Genomic DNA, 15,644 nt, shown 5'->3' with positions numbered 1-15,644 from the left:
AATTTCCGGAATCAGCATGCTCGCTTGCACTTTGATTGCTTTTGGGGAATCAACGTTACGACGCCGTTTAAAGAGATGCACATGCAATTTCTGCTCGCCGGCATGTGAATGAGCAGAGGATCTGTATATGAGGTTATTTTATGATGATATTTAAAGGTTTTTCAAGGACATATATACACTTCCACTGCACACGATGGGCCTGTGATAAGGGATAAGCTACATGTCTGTTGGATATTGATGGACAAATCTTACAGGAGCCTGCACAGAGTATATACAGGCTGCAATACTTGTAGCAATTTCATTAGGGTTTGAAGTGTTGCACGGGATGTCCTATACCAAGTTTATTATTTCACAGCAGTCTCAGAGTATTTCTTTTATTTTAGGGCTGCTCAGATGCATTAAAGGACAAATAGTACACAACTCTGGATTGCACGAAGTTTGTTCGTCTACCGTTCACATCATTATACCATGGCTTTCAGCAGTGTTCCCCCGCCTGCATTTTTTATGCCGGGTGCTGATGAACCTAATTCCATGGAAAAGATGGATCAAGTCATTTGAGCATTATGCTGGAGTCGTTTGTGGCCCTAATTGCAGTGCAGAAAAAAGGAAATCACTGTTGCTACATTGTTTGGGCCCAGATGGTCAGGAGAAATATGAAACCCTGCCAGAACCATCAATAGAAGAAGGCGCTGACATCAGTGAATACGAGTGTGCTGTCAAGAAGATTGACGAACACTTTGAAAAAAAAAATAGTTATTTTGGAAAGGTATACATTTTGGAAGAGAAAACAGGAGGAGGGAGAGAGTGGAGAAATTCATTACTGGTCTCAGAAAACTCACCAAATCGTGCAATTTTAATGAGCAGCTTGATGAGAGACTAAGGGACCAGTTCATACTGGAATGCTGCAGTGCTAAAGTGAGAGAAAAACTCTGGTCAGAAAGTGACCCACCCCTGGATACTGTACTTCGTATGGCCAAGGAAGTGGAACATCCCGAAGAATGTGTTAAAGAGTTGGAAAATAAGATGAAACATATGAAGATGGAGAATAGCAGTATTAAACCCATCAAAGCGTTTTTGTAATAGCGCTGAAGAAAAGGAGTCCATATCTATGATCAACAATACTTCTGTCAGACGGAAGGTGTTTAATAGGCAGTATGTGTTGTCACAACCTGATAAAGGGAAAGCCTAGCCTTAAAGGGGCTGCCAGTGATTGTAACAGGAAAGATAGCCCCGACAAGTAATCCACAAACTTTAGGAGACGCCAAGGAAAGTGTTACAGATGCGATAGTGTCAATCACTGGGCTGATGATCCAGATTGTCGGGCCTTGAAGATCTGCAGCAAGTGCAAAGGCAAAGGTCATTATTCAAAGTGCTGCAGATTCTGAAATACTTCTACTAATTGGATAGGAGGTAACTCTGATAGTGGCCATAGTTGTGGAGAAGGTGAAGAATGCGTATTTGTTAAAACTGGAGATGACGAAGTAGTCCTGGAGACTCCCAAAGCCTTGGGTTCGGTTGATGGTGTCGAAGTAAATATGATGATTGATACCGGTGCAAAGTACACGCTGTTGCCACAACATTTATGGAATAGAGAAAAACATGAATATTTACAGGAGACCAATATCAATCCCAGAGCTTATGGTGGAGTGAAAATTGACACCATAGGTTGGTATTGGGTGAAATTGAAGTATAAAGACAGAAGAGCCAAAGGTAAAGTTTACATCACTAATGTGGGCAGGACACCACTCTTGAGGACCCATCAGAGTAAATTACAAGTCAAGTTAGACTCTACCATTGAAGACTCTGTTTGCAGTTAGTAATGAGAGCAAACTGAGTAATGACCATCTCGTGAATAAAATGACCAACATGGAGCTCATGCAAGCAGTTTTTCGCGAAGGTGTGGGATGTCTTCAGGGCTATGTGCATGAAATTCAGTTGAGATCAAACCATAATCCAGTAGCCCAGAAATTGAGGAATGTTCCTTTATCTATGGAAGATGAAGTCAGAAAAGAGATGAGAAGAATGGAAGAATTGGGCATTATTGAAAGCATTGATGCTAGTGAATGGGTCTCGCCACTTGTCATAAAGAAATCTGGTAAACTCAGAATGTGTGTTGATATGCGTGAATTGAATAAGTTTGTTGTTCCAGATCGACACAACCTTCCCAACATTCAAGAAATAATCTCTATCGGACCTTCAAAGTTTTTCTCCACTTTGGATTTGACTTCTGCATATCACCAGATAAAATTGCATAAACGCTCTAGGAATCTTACTGCATTTATTACACCGGATGGGCTTTACCAATTCAAGAGGATGCCATTTTGGGTTGGTTTCGGCAGCTTCTGTGTTCCAGAAGGTGATGCATAACTTGTTCAATGGTGCAGCTGGTGTGATTTGCTTCAAAGATGACATTTTGGTTCATGCAGACAATCAAATTTTGCATGATGAGAGGCTGCGGTATGTATGTGAGAAGTTATACAGAGCAGGAATGATGTTAAGGATAAATGCAAAATCAACTGTTCTGAAATAGAGTATATGGGACACAAGATTTCTGCTGAAGGAATTTCTCCCAGGCCACAATTGGTTGATTCGATCAATAAAATGCCAATACCGCGCAACAAGGATGAAGTTCGTACATTTATTGGAATGGCGGGGTATTACTCCAAATCTGTGAAAGATTTTGCAATTCACACAGTTCCCTTACAAGAATTACTCAAAAGTAAGGGTTATGAGTGGAATAATGATTGTGAAGAGTTCAATTTCATTAAAACTGCTATAAGCTCAGCTCCAGCTTTGAAGAACTTCTGCACTGGCAAGAAAGTAATCATCACGACTGATGCTAGTAATGTCGGCTTGGGAGCTGTTGTCACTCAAGAGGATAAAGGGCGTGAAGTTTTAATTGCATTTTCTTCAAGGTTGCTGAAAGGGGCTGAGTTGTCATATGCTGCAATCGAAAAAGAAGCCTTGGCGATAAAATGGGCAGCTAAAAAATTCAGGAGTTTTATATGGGGAAATGAAGTTGAATTCCGTACAGACCACAAACCATTGACTCATGTATTTATGTCAAAAGTCTAGACAAAGTTTCCAATAGAATAAGGAGGTGGGTGATGTTGCCACAGGAATTCAATTACACAGTAATATATGTTCCTGGAGCTAATAATGTCACAGCGGATGGGTTGTCTCGCCTAAAAACCATTTCAGAAATTGATGATGGTGAAGATGACATGGCTGTCGTTTTGAGCATTGAGGCAGAATCTATTTCAAGGACTGAATGGGACAATGCTGAACGAGAAGATGAGAATCTCAAATGTTTGAAGGAATTACTGAATTGTCAGAGTCCTTGGAGCAAGTCGAAATTTGAAGATGCAAATTTGATGGCATTCTGGTCTATAGCAGATGAGTTCCTTGTACATGACAAATTCGTTATGAGAGGAGATAAGATAATTCCCCCTTCAAGTCTACGCCAGAGGGCCATTGAACTTAGAAATGAAGGCCATCATGGTATTATAAAGACCAAACAAAGGATAAGGAATGACTTCTGGTGGCCCGGATGTGATTTACAGATAGAACGCTACATCAGGGACTGTATCCTTTGCTGCAATAGTGAAAAAAACTGTGTGGGTGTTAAACCATGGTAATGATTGAGATTCCTAGCAAAGTATGGAAGGATGTGGGCATGGATAGCCTTGGTCCAGTGAGTAGCAATGGTGTGCAGAAATACTGTTTAGTGATTATTGATCTCCTCACCAGGTGGGTAGAAGTGTTGATTGCATCTAGTTTTACTGGGAAAACTTTGAATGATTTTTTTTTTGTCTATCTGTGAGAGGGAAGGATACCCAGAGAGCATTCCTCTGATAATGGTACTCAATTTAAATCCAAAGAGGTGGCAGAATTCTGTAATATTCTATTGAGCATAAAACAAGTCCCATTTATCACCCCCAGACTAATGGGATGGTTGAACATTTCAATAATATATTGAAGGAGACCATCAGAATGGCTTGGTCCAATGGTATGAACTGGAAGGAAGCGGTCAGGGAAAGGGTGATTGCTCATTGCTTCACACCACATTCCAGTACAGGTCTTTCATCTTTTGAACTCAGTAGAAGGAAGGCCAATACTAAATTGGCTCCTGTGTGGCTAGACAACAAAGGTAAGGGGGTAGAGAAGGATTTTGGTACAGTATGCAAAAAGATCAGAGAAGTTCAAAGGAAGAATACAATTGTTTTTGAAAGAAGAGCATGCAATGACATGTATGATATGGCTACTGTTGTGGGGAATTTGGTTAGGATACGACTTCCTCCTGCTCTTAGAGTGGGCCCATGTAACTGGTCTAGGCCTATTAGAGTTGTAGAGGCATTTCGCCATGCAGTTAGAACGGAAGATGGAAGGGTCTGTAATGTTGAGAGGATATGGGTATGTGAGGACAGAAAACATAACAAGAATGGCAGTGAGAATGTCAGTTTGGGCGTGAAAGAAGGAAAGTATGGGTTTGAGGGTGAGATTGATGTGAGGAAGAGGAAATGTACACCTAGTGTTAAAAACAAACCAAAAGACGTTTCCTTGTCAGTTAATTCCAGAGATACTGGTTGCAAGTCCATATGGGGAAGATCATATTGTCTACCAAAAAGGATGGAGGACTGTTTTTTTTTTTTTGGTGACTTTTAAATTTTCTTTTGTTCTGTCATTTGACCAATATTTCCTGAAAATTATAAAGGAAGTGAGATGTGTAGCATCCCAGCTACATGAAAGGAAGCTCGCCTGGCGGCAGAGAGACCTGCCTGACTATGCCATGGTTCCACATGTCACATTTTATTGGTGGAACAAACACTAGCTTTGTTTAGTATTCTGGAATTAAGAAATTGAGTTGAAAGACAAAGGTTATCGAGTTGCTGCTGGCTTGAGCAGACTCCCTCCTCCTTTCCCCATTCATTATTACTATATACTTATGTAAATATTAAATCTAATATTTCCTTATAAACTCACCCCGTGTAATGTCCATCATTCCTCCTCAATACTACAGCTACCCAATTCTAATCCTCAGCAGGATTGATCCCACTTTCAAGCATCCAGCAACACAATCCACTTTTCTTTGTAGCTCAACTCACTTGCCATGTTAGCACTTGTTGAATTTTAGACCACCTTCTTACAAATCCACCTGAGTTTGAATGCATCATGCCCAAGTTCCAGAAAATGGGAGACCAAAGGTGCATTTAGAATCTCATTTGAAATGCACCTCTCAAGATGTTTTTGCCATATACAATTTTTGCCATGGGCAACAAATACCATACACCACATTTTTGCTTTTACAAGTGATAAAAGGGCGCAATTAACACGTTTTTTTCCCACAAAATACTGGATTTTAACCGATGATTTGTATGCTATACACATGGTGCAGGGATAGTGACCCACAACTGGTCGCTGGTACACGCCCATAATTGTCGATGTGGGCCCATATATCTTTCTGCTTGCTCTAGTCCATGCTACAGCCTTTCTTAAGTGCACAAACAGTTTTTTCTAGTCCAATATCCATAGTGGACAAATTCCTCCAGTTCTTTAAAATAGTGGCTCGTATTGCTGTACTATGCTGACCGAATGTAGCAGTGACAATTTTTTTTTTTCAAAGTTTTCTGTAGACTATCTGCATGTTTATTAAAATGTAAGTGTGGTACAATTGCATCAAAGACGCAGGATATTATTTAGTAGACTCTGGTAATGTTAGCTCAAAAAATGCAGCATAGTATTACGTTCCATGCTATTTCTGAAAAGTTCAGTCTCCAAAAGGCCATTCTGTCCATAAAATCTAGATCCAATAAGGAAATATTGGATGCTGAATACTCGCAGGTAAAGTGTAGATCAGGGTCCAAATTGTTGACCCAAGCCACAAATTCAAGTAGTCAGTCCAATGTCCCAGTCAAAATAAAGAAAATGTTGTCCATATACCGACAATATTACTAAAGACTATAAGAATGGATTCATATTATCAAGAATAACGACCCCTTGAAATTAGAACATATGCAGGATGGCTAGATTTGAGGCAAATGTACAGCCCATCACTCCGTCTTTGCACTGAAATTAGTAGTCCTCTTCGAACATAAAGAAGGTATTCATAAGTACAACCTTTGCACAGGCTAAAAGGAAGTCAGTTGGCACATTATGAGAAACAGGTTGTCTATTTATCATGACACTGAGACTACGCAAAGCTTTGTCCTGAGCAGTGTTCATATACAGCCCCTCACTATCCATCATAACTAATAGCTGCGTCACAGGGCAGAATTGGTATTTTCCGCTAAAATGGTGCAAGCTCATGTATCTAGTAAACGGTATGGGTGTAAACGGCTAGTGGCTTCAGGAAAAAGTCAATGTACTTTTAGAATTGTTCCAAAATTGACCTGTTACTAGATGCAATCGGGCATCCCGGAGGATTACTAGTATCTTCATGCACTTTTGGCAAGATGTAGAACAAGGGGTTTCTGCCCTGAGATGTATTGATGAAATGGTATTCATTTTTTTTTTGTTGATAAAAATGTTTCCCGAAGCCCACTTACCACAAGTATTTTAGCTTTAACCTCTTCCAAGAGGTGTTGGTGAATTTGATCGTAGTGGCCTGGTTACGCACATTCGAAAGTCTTAAACATTAAACAAAACGGTCTGAGCCCAACTGAGTGAGACTGGAAGTGTAATACGTTACAAATTCTCTCGCAAGTCGGCCTTCTCTCTACGTGGCTTTCGACAAGCCCCCGACTTCTTCGTTCGGCATCCCATTCTTCCTCCTGCTTGCCAACAGCATGGCAACAGCTCGTCAGGTTCATGCGGGTAGGACTTTTACTGCCTTTTGCTCCTTCGGGTGCTGCTCCTCTGAGGCAGTTGCTGATTTTATAGTTGGCTTGCTGTCCGCATCTCTGCAGAGGACAAAAATGCTCAGTGGAGTCCGATGTAGTTCTCTCTAGGTCTCCATTCTTCCTCTTTGTCTCAGTACTTTTAGGTCCACAATACCTAGACTGCTCTTTTTGGTTCTCTAGTGTACTCTTGAGCACTCAGCACTTCGTCTTTGTCCCAGTTTTGTCAAAGATACCCCCCCCCCCCCCCCAACTTCCCCCGGGTTCTTTCCATTCTTCTTTGTCTCAGTACTGGTCATAGAAGTGGAAGAGGTAGAAAAGTTCATTGATCTGTATGCGACTACTGAACCCTGAGGAGGTTAAGAAGTTGATGGATATGGGACGGTGGTAGTGTTCTACTGTGTCTCTCATAGGTCCTCGTACCTCAAGGGATATCCCTCGCCATGTGATTTCCTCCTCCCCCCCCCCCCCCAATTGTTCTACCACCAATGGGACTGTTGGATTGTTGCTACACCCCCGAACCCCTTGTCCACATGAGATGGGTCTCCCCCAGGGACAAAGGGACGACATCCGGGGATTAGTCACAAGTAGCACAGAAAATATTTTCACCATATACAAGTGTTGGTTTTATCAATACTTTTTTCTACCTTTGCACATGCAATTGTTTCACATGGAAAAACACAGGCAAGTGCTCCTGGATGCACGTGATTTATTGTTACTTTAATTTTCAGGTTTTCTCTATCACACCTGGGAGCTGAACAGCCATATTTATGGAGATACTTTCCATAGAGAACAGCTAGAGCAAGCTCTTCCGCTCCATTGAGTTCCTTAGAGTGAAACTATGGAGGTGTGCTGTTGCGTGTGGAAGGCTTAGTTGGTAGGTGTGGAGCACAGGGGGTTAGCAGTGAAGATCAAGGCCCTGCCAGATGCCACGCTTGGGTGTGGAATATTTTCGCAAGGCAGTACCAGTTAATATTTTGGTTCTTTGGTTAGAACACATGGATAAGATTGTTGTACAATGGAAGTCTTCTTCACCACACTTCTCGAAGATGCCTCTTTGTGAAGGTTATAGAAAGGTGACCTGCCATGCACTGTTTTCATGTTATTAAATCGCTCTTCTTTTCCGCATTCTCCAAGACTCCATTTTGGGCCTGTGTACAGTGCATAATAAAGAATTCCCAAGCAGTGGTTACACACTAACAGAGCAGCTGCTTCAGCTTTGGGGTCTGTATTTGAAGATCAGGATAAGGAAGAAATGTAAAGCTTTTGGCATTAATTGCCCTTAATTTAATACGCTGTTTTATGTTGTAGAGGCATCAGTTATGTTTTATGTGCTAAATCTGGTCTTGTCATACACGTGCATGGATCCTTTTTGAGTTTGGTTTGGTGCATGCAACACCATCAGTCCTAATGATTCCTCTCGTGTTTAAGTTGTAGCTGAGTGTGAGATGGATGATTTTAATTGTTCAAGTCTGAGTAGAGAAATTGGTATCCAGTCCTGTGGGGGCATTTTGTTGTGTACTCCTTGGAAGGATTATCTTCTGCTTAAGCCTTATGGACGGATACTTCTCAATTCAAACTACGCCTCGATGTCATTTATCTGAAACCTCATGCTTGGAGGCCGAAGTATAAACATTGGGGTCTCTAGAAAGGTGATTTGGGGTGATGCTACCTGCCTGTCCACACATGCTTGTTGTTGGTGCTGGAAGGGGGGCATTTATCTGTGATGCAATATTGACAGTTTTGGACTTATCTTTTGGTTATCTTTTGGATAAGTAATGCAGTTTCTGGAAGGGTTGGTTAATGGCTCCCTCCAAAGTCCTTGGTCGTGCTTTTTTGGGATCTTAATATGGATTTACATTTTTCATGCTGGTTCACTTTACTTCTGAGCAATTCCCTTTGGGTCAGGCACTTTACTTTCAAGGTGTTTACTGACTTTCACCTTCAGCACAAAAACCTTGCAATGTTTTTCACTCCTTTGCATCCAACCAAAATGAAAGAATGCTTTCATGGATTTGGACTCCTGGAGGGCTTGGTGTTTCTCTGTCGATGGGACAAAGGTATTCTGTCTGACAGGTTTTCATGGGCTTTCAATCTCTGAATGAGAGGACCATATCTAAAAATACTACATGTAGATGGATTGTTTTGTGTACAAAGACGTCTAATAGCTTTAAGATATCAGGCTATGACTTGTGTCCTGCAGGAAGGCAACCATAAATGGGTAGCAGCAGCAAGCTGACGGAGGAAGAGGATATAAGCCGCATCTACTTATTTCAATACAGCTCCCCCTCTTGAGGTAGCCAAAGGTTTCATACTATGCTCGGTTTTTGTTAAGAAAGCTTGTATTTACAATTTGTGACAGTAAATATCCTTGAAATTCCCCTTAGACATTGATTATTGCTCCATATGGACACTTGCATTGCAGAATGGAGGATTGGAGCTTATGGTGTACAAAAAAAGCCCTATGTGATTTTGTTTTGCTAACTTCATCAAAAGGCCCAACACTGGCATTTGTCTTGTAGCAGGTGACTGGCCTCTCTATCTTGTCGTTTTTAGGGTGATCAAATTAGTGTCTATGATCTGGACAGTACTGGGGTTTCCTTGGTGTTAATCCAGTAAATTGAGAGAATTTGGAAGGCGGTCCTTAGTCCTGGGAAGTGAGGATGCTCCCCAGCAGAAGGGTCTGGCAGGCCTGTCGCAGACCCTGGGATTTGCAGCAGAGCCCCGCGGTTCCCACAAGTGCAGAGCTGGAAAGGAGCAGAAGCCTTCGCAGACCCAAGAACAAGTTGTGTGAGTGGGCAGAAATGCTCCAGGCTCCAGAAGAGGTGGTGGCTGAGGGAGAGTGGCACAGAAGACAGGCTCTGCTACCCTAACAAAACATGGCCACATTTAGTCATGAAAAGTCATGCTTGGAAGGTTCTTGTACAAGCCTACCGAAAAGCAGAATCGTAGAAAGCATGCAAGTCTGAGACTCTTCCTCCCCCTCCCCAAAAAAAGAAATGGCTAAACTCAATAGCCTAAAGATTTAGGATAAAGCAGATTGTGTGAACATTAATCCCACTGGACAGAGTACCTTGCAGGATAGTAATCCAGGCTTACTGTGAGCACAAGCATAAGACCGGGGAAAGAACGCAATACCCTTGAGATTGAAGCGGAGAAGAAGAAACTGAGTATGGGACTTGTACCCATGTGAAGAGGGAAAACCCTTCTTTATGATCCCAGTACCTGGCAATATAGTGTACCAGGGAGACTGCGATGGCAGACGAAAGAAAGATACCACTGTACCCTTAAGAACAAAGTTGTACTAATAAATATCCCAATGTCAATCCTGGAGGAGAAAGGGCTGCCAGGGGGATTAGGGAGTGGGCTAGAATGAAACGAGGGGAAGGGAAGCATACCCCTGGAGTTGTGTGTAGTAGACATTTGGCTCAGGAAAAGACAGGAAGCCCAGCAGAAGGTAGACCAATACATTGGGCTCAACTTTGAACATTGTGGAAAGCTAGGAGAAGAGGAATCCTCTTGGTGTCGTAAGAAGCTGACAACCTGTCAGACTAAAGTTGTCCATCGGTTTTGGAAGTTGTTTTGTGCACCATTTTTTGGACCTTTACTTTGTGAACTGAAGCACAATTTTTGAAGCCATGAGAAGAATCAGCTCTCTTTGCACCTTAGTTTGAGTTATTAGTGTGAGGGCTAAACGTATATGGGTTTTGGCACAGCAGTGGACTTAATTTTCGCTTAACATCCTGACTGACCCATTAGATTCATTTGAGGCAGGGACCCCCCCTCTTAGTTTTAGGGACAGGCATTTTCCGAACCCTTATTCATTTAATAAAAGTTTGTAGCAATCGATATGCTACCACTGCCTCAGTCTCTTGTGCACAGTTACATACTGTAGCCATTGAATCACTTCATATACTCTCACGATTTGCCTAGTGTGGCCATTGCATGGCCGAGATAACATGATTTATTATTTTTTGGCATGGTATGTTCAAGCTCACAACATTTTGCAAGCATTACTGTAAATTAGTACCCGAATGGTAAAGCCCCAGCTCTGAGACCACTCAGAGCTGGAGGTCACCAACTTTCACTGCCATGTTTGCGGTAAGTACTCCTGTGTCCCCATCGCCCATATTTAGCCTGCCCAACTTACCTTGTGCTGCTATGTCCCTTGCCGGTGCTGGGAACAGTAGGTCTCCAACTTGCCAACGGCTGCCATGAAAAAGGAGAAAGGACTACGTGTAGTTCCCTTCTCCTCGATCAATGGCGGACATCTTTTTTTGGTTTTTTTTTGTAAATGTTTTTCTCGAGTGAAAAACAGTTAACACGCTGTTTCTCAACTTGAGGTAAATACACTATTACTACCCTGGTACAATGTGCCGGGATACCAATAGCAATATAACCTGAGCAAGTGGGGGAATTACCGGTCCGGTAATTCCCCGTGGCACAGTTAAATCCCTTGCTTCGCTTGTTCCGCTAATGCCCCACCCCCTTCATTTACAGGTACTTTCAGAAATTGCCAGCTTTCACAATTGGATAATGGTAACTTGCACAATTTACTAGGTATTTCAGTAGGTTGCCTTATGCTTGTCCCATACTTGGGTGATTTATTTAGAGCATCATGTAGATGGACTGCTTCTAAGCTCTGTAATAATTGTGTTACAAGGATGGATCATGATTCACCGCCTGCAGCATGATGAAGTGCCAGAGTTTTGAACTTGTCAAATGGCATTGCCCCATTCCCAAAACAAGCATATTGCATAAGAATTATCCATCTGGCGTACAACAATTTGCCAAAAGTTAGCATTCTATGCCTAAATACTTGTACCTCTAGGCATCTGTTGCCATCACATGCCTGAATGCTCATTAATTTTCTAGATATTGCGATCCAGACTCTGGTAGTCTTGCCAAATGGCAGATGTTGCTATTAAATGTCCAGGCCCTCAAACCATTGGCAGGTATTGTTATAATTTGCATCTAGGTACTCTAATATTGCAACATGACTGCTTCATCTCCGTGTACCTATTTCTAATCTTCCCTGATAGCACTTTGAAGTAGCTTCATTGCGATCTTTGTAACCTAACCGTTCCTGATATGGCTCTTTCGCACCTCTTCCATTCGTCCAACGAAAGCTTCTTAGCACAGTGTCCACCAACTGAAGAGCGCCTTTGACTCTTCCTGTACTTTCTATTAAGAGCAAAATTGTTGGAAAAAGAAATTGTGAAGGGCCAGTAGGTGTTGTACAAAAGCAACGTTAGGGGCGTGCCCATGGTTTAGAAAATATTTGGGCGAGTGAAAATAAATTCCTTGTCTACTTATTAATTTGTGTACAAATCGATTAATAGGTTTAATGAATTAAACATTGTTAATTAGATTGCAAAGATTTCATGTTGGAGTGGGGTAGCAGGAGAAGTGCAACATGTGTGGGGGTGTATTGTGGTTCACCCTGGGTACAATATCATCTGGCTGCTGCCCTGAAGTTTATCTAGGATACGTAACACCTTGCATCCATCTTGGCATGGGGTCATAGCAGTGTTTGAGGGGATAGGAACAGTGTGGTAGAAACATTAATGTTTGATTCTCTGCTTGCAAATGTTTGGGTATATAGTTGTCCCTCTCGCTGTGGTAGAGCGATCACTCGGGCACCCTGAGCTCTTATAGGTTTTCTTTGGACCTATTCATTAGAGAATTTGGGAGCCTGAAGATTTGAGGTGCTGTTGTGAGTTTTACTACATCGGATTGTTTTGAGTTTTTATGTTGCATTAAAATGCTTTGATTAAAAGCACTCAAGTGAACATTTGATTGAAATGTAAAGTGATTAATAAACATTCTTAATTATGTTTATACATCTTGTCGTCTTTCACTTAAACTAATCCTCCTTATTTTTATGCCCTTACAGATAGACCAGATCTTAATTCATCAACAAGTTGAACTATTGGAGGGTATGTAGATATGAAGTGGCTTTTTATTGATCTGTAGGTTGGCTCTGGTTTATCGGTTTCACACACTGTTATTTTTGCTTGGTTTCAAAGTTAAGCCTACAACTGAACTGCATTCTGTTTCTATAAAGGAAAAAGTACAATTATGCAATCATTCGTGAAGTTAAACCTTGCACAATTGCATGATCCACAAGAGCATACACACAATTAAAACCACAGAAATTCACCAACATACAATCACAATATCATATTACTAAAACTAAAAACCTAACTCGCATATTTAAGACTGTCGATGTACAAAATTAAATGTTTGTAAGCAATATTTCAAAAAGTGCATGCAAGAATCTGTAAAGTGCATTGTGAGTGGAATGCTTCCCCCTTTCATCATTCTTGACCAAAGTAACTCACTAATATATTCAAATTGATCATAAACAAGGGCACTAAAATACGTTTGTCTAATTTGGCCCGTTCATGGGCAACATCATTTTAGATGTTCAAGCGTTTCAAGGTGGACCATACTCCGGCATAATCTATAGCGTCTGTTCTTTATCCAGACACATTCTAGGTCCAACCTACTCTAGTGTCAGTAGTAGGTTCAGCCTAAATCTCATAGTACGAACTGAACTACCCGGAAACCGATAAAGATTATCATGTTTCCTTGTAGTTTTCTAATATTCTGCCAGTAACTTGTATTTACTTAGTTGGTGGTTGGTGGCACTCCAATAAAATGCTTACAGCTTTTTATTTACTTTAATTGGATTTCCAATCAATTCAATTTACTTGGTCCAACAGATTTTCTAAGTTCAACATAGATACACTAACGTCAGTAAGCAAGGGAAAAGTATGCAACATAAGAGCCTTATTGAATTCTGTATACAATGACTTGGAGGGAGGGTCAAGAATTTTCAAATAGAGATTGCTTCTTCCACATTACTTCTGATGCGAGAGAAATAAGACCCAACTCATGTCTTAAGGCACAGTTTGGGAGCGGAAGTTCCAAAACTCTTTCCAAACTAGCACCTGGACAGAGTTGAGGGATGTTCTCAGATCTGACACAACTGTTTCAAGTCCATAGTTCATGGCCAGAACTATAACAGCCATATAAAATGTCAGAACTGGAATTAAAGTGAACTTACTTAGTCTGTTATAAACTCGCTTAGGATCTGAGAAATTAGCTCCAACCACTCATTGCTATACTTGTTTTATCCTGATTACTGATTTAGTGCCCGAAATGTTAAAGCCAAGTTATCGTAGGTTTCCTCTTTGTTGAGAAGACTATAATTTTAGACTTGCTCCTGTTGATAAAGACAGACACAACTGATCACAATTCAAAGGTGTTTATTGAACTTAATCAGGGTGTGAAAAACGCCCCTCTAAAGCCAAATCTACGATGGGAGCAAGCTATGACCAACAAATAGTGGAGTTTAGCCAAATAAAGGCCTATACTAAAAAAAAAATTGCCAATCCTTACTGCTATGCTACAAATAGTGTGGGATAACGTTAATGAAAATAAGTCGATGTTTAGGTCATTGGGCTCCCTTGCCCACATTTTTAGCACGGGACAAGGTGGGTCACTTGAGCACAACACACTCCTGGGCTTCTTTGGCACGAGGTCAGTTTCTTTCACCAACATCAGGACCGTCTTCAATTTTTAGGCATACCTCGGTCGGGTTCGTATTTGCCACAACAATCTTCTTGGGTGTTACTGTTCACCCAGGATCCCCCTCTTCCAGGCTCAGACCTCTTTTCTACAATTAGTCCCCCTCAGCCGGGTTCAGACCAATCTCAGTTTACAGACAATATAAAACTTTCGAATGTGCACATGATTCAACGTAACCTGCTGCAGGACCAGTTCGATTTCACAGTTCAATAATTCTTCCCCGCTCTGGGGGTACCAAACAGACCGTTGAGTGAGCACCCACGTGGCGCCGGACCACTCTGTATCTGGTACCTATCTCGGTTTCACAAAGTTCAAGTGTATACAAGTTCTCTTAACACAATGTTGTCGCTTGCAACCTTGAGCAGAAGTCTGGTCTGCTATCAGTTTCTCTAACTCACCGGCTGTGCTGATCTCGTTGGCGTTACTTTGTTGTCAGTCGAGGACAGTACCATGGTGACAATGACTTCTCCCTGCCTTGGCTATCAATCTGGGATCGCCCAGTGTACCTTTGACACACGCTACACTGTTCGTCAGCTGCAATTCCCGGTCTTATGTTTCTTTTTCCTTGAGGCTTCTTGAAAGCTGCGGTTCTGTGTTAAAAAGGACTGGGATAATTCCCTCCATGTCATCCTCTCTGATCTTGCTGTCTTTAAACTGCCATTTCTGAATTGCTGCTTCCTCATGCATTTTGCCTTGCTCAGAGTGTGCTTTCATGCTCCCCCTTTTATCCTTGTGGGGGCGGGGAAGTGTGATGGAAGTCGGGTGTGTAATTATCATTAATTGCTTGACCCTTGTGTTGGGACATGTCTGGGATACGGCTCTGGTGTTAGTCTGTCCCTTATAATGAACTGTCTGTGAGAAAGTTTGTGTCGGAAAAGGTGGGGGGTTAGGAGGGATCGAGTTTCTAGGTATACCACGTCTCACTCTTCGGTGTCCCACTTCACTCCCCAAAGGATCCCTTGGTGATCCTCCCGTACTGGTCCACCCCCAGGTACTGGATCCAATAGCGATGGCCATGTCCTGGCCACCTGGATGACACATCCCTGGCGACTAGCTGGTGAGAGACCTTCAGGTTTCTCACAATAGTTGGCAAACTTGGATAGCTTACTCTGTAATCTGACCAGAGTGATATCAAAGAGAAAGCGAACCACTGTAGCCTTGCAGTTCCCAATCTAACCGGATAGGCATTTAGAGTCCCATAGATCACCAATG

At 41.8% G+C, this 15,644-nt stretch overlaps 1 protein-coding gene across 4 annotated transcripts in view; it reads left to right on the top strand.

The window, feature by feature from the left end:
• LOC138491668 (phospholipid scramblase 2-like) overlaps positions 1-15,644 on the top strand; it is a 412,550-nt gene that overhangs the window by 177,786 nt on the left and 219,120 nt on the right. For all 4 annotated transcript variants that reach the window (XR_011276070.1, XM_069618313.1, XM_069618312.1 and 1 more), the window contains one exon: positions 12,733-12,775. Coding sequence is in view for 3 of the 4 variants with exons in the window: in XM_069618313.1 (XP_069474414.1) it covers positions 12,733-12,775 (43 nt within the window). In the remaining variant the exon portion in view is untranslated. The remainder of the gene's footprint in view (positions 1-12,732; positions 12,776-15,644) is intronic.

The sequence above is a fragment of the Ambystoma mexicanum genome, chromosome 10 (genome assembly GCF_040938575.1).
Source record: "Ambystoma mexicanum isolate Mex_15411 chromosome 10, UKY_AmexF1_1, whole genome shotgun sequence".
NCBI classification, from domain to species: domain Eukaryota; kingdom Metazoa; phylum Chordata; class Amphibia; order Caudata; family Ambystomatidae; genus Ambystoma; species Ambystoma mexicanum.
This window is presented reverse-complemented; position numbering and strand designations above follow the sequence as displayed.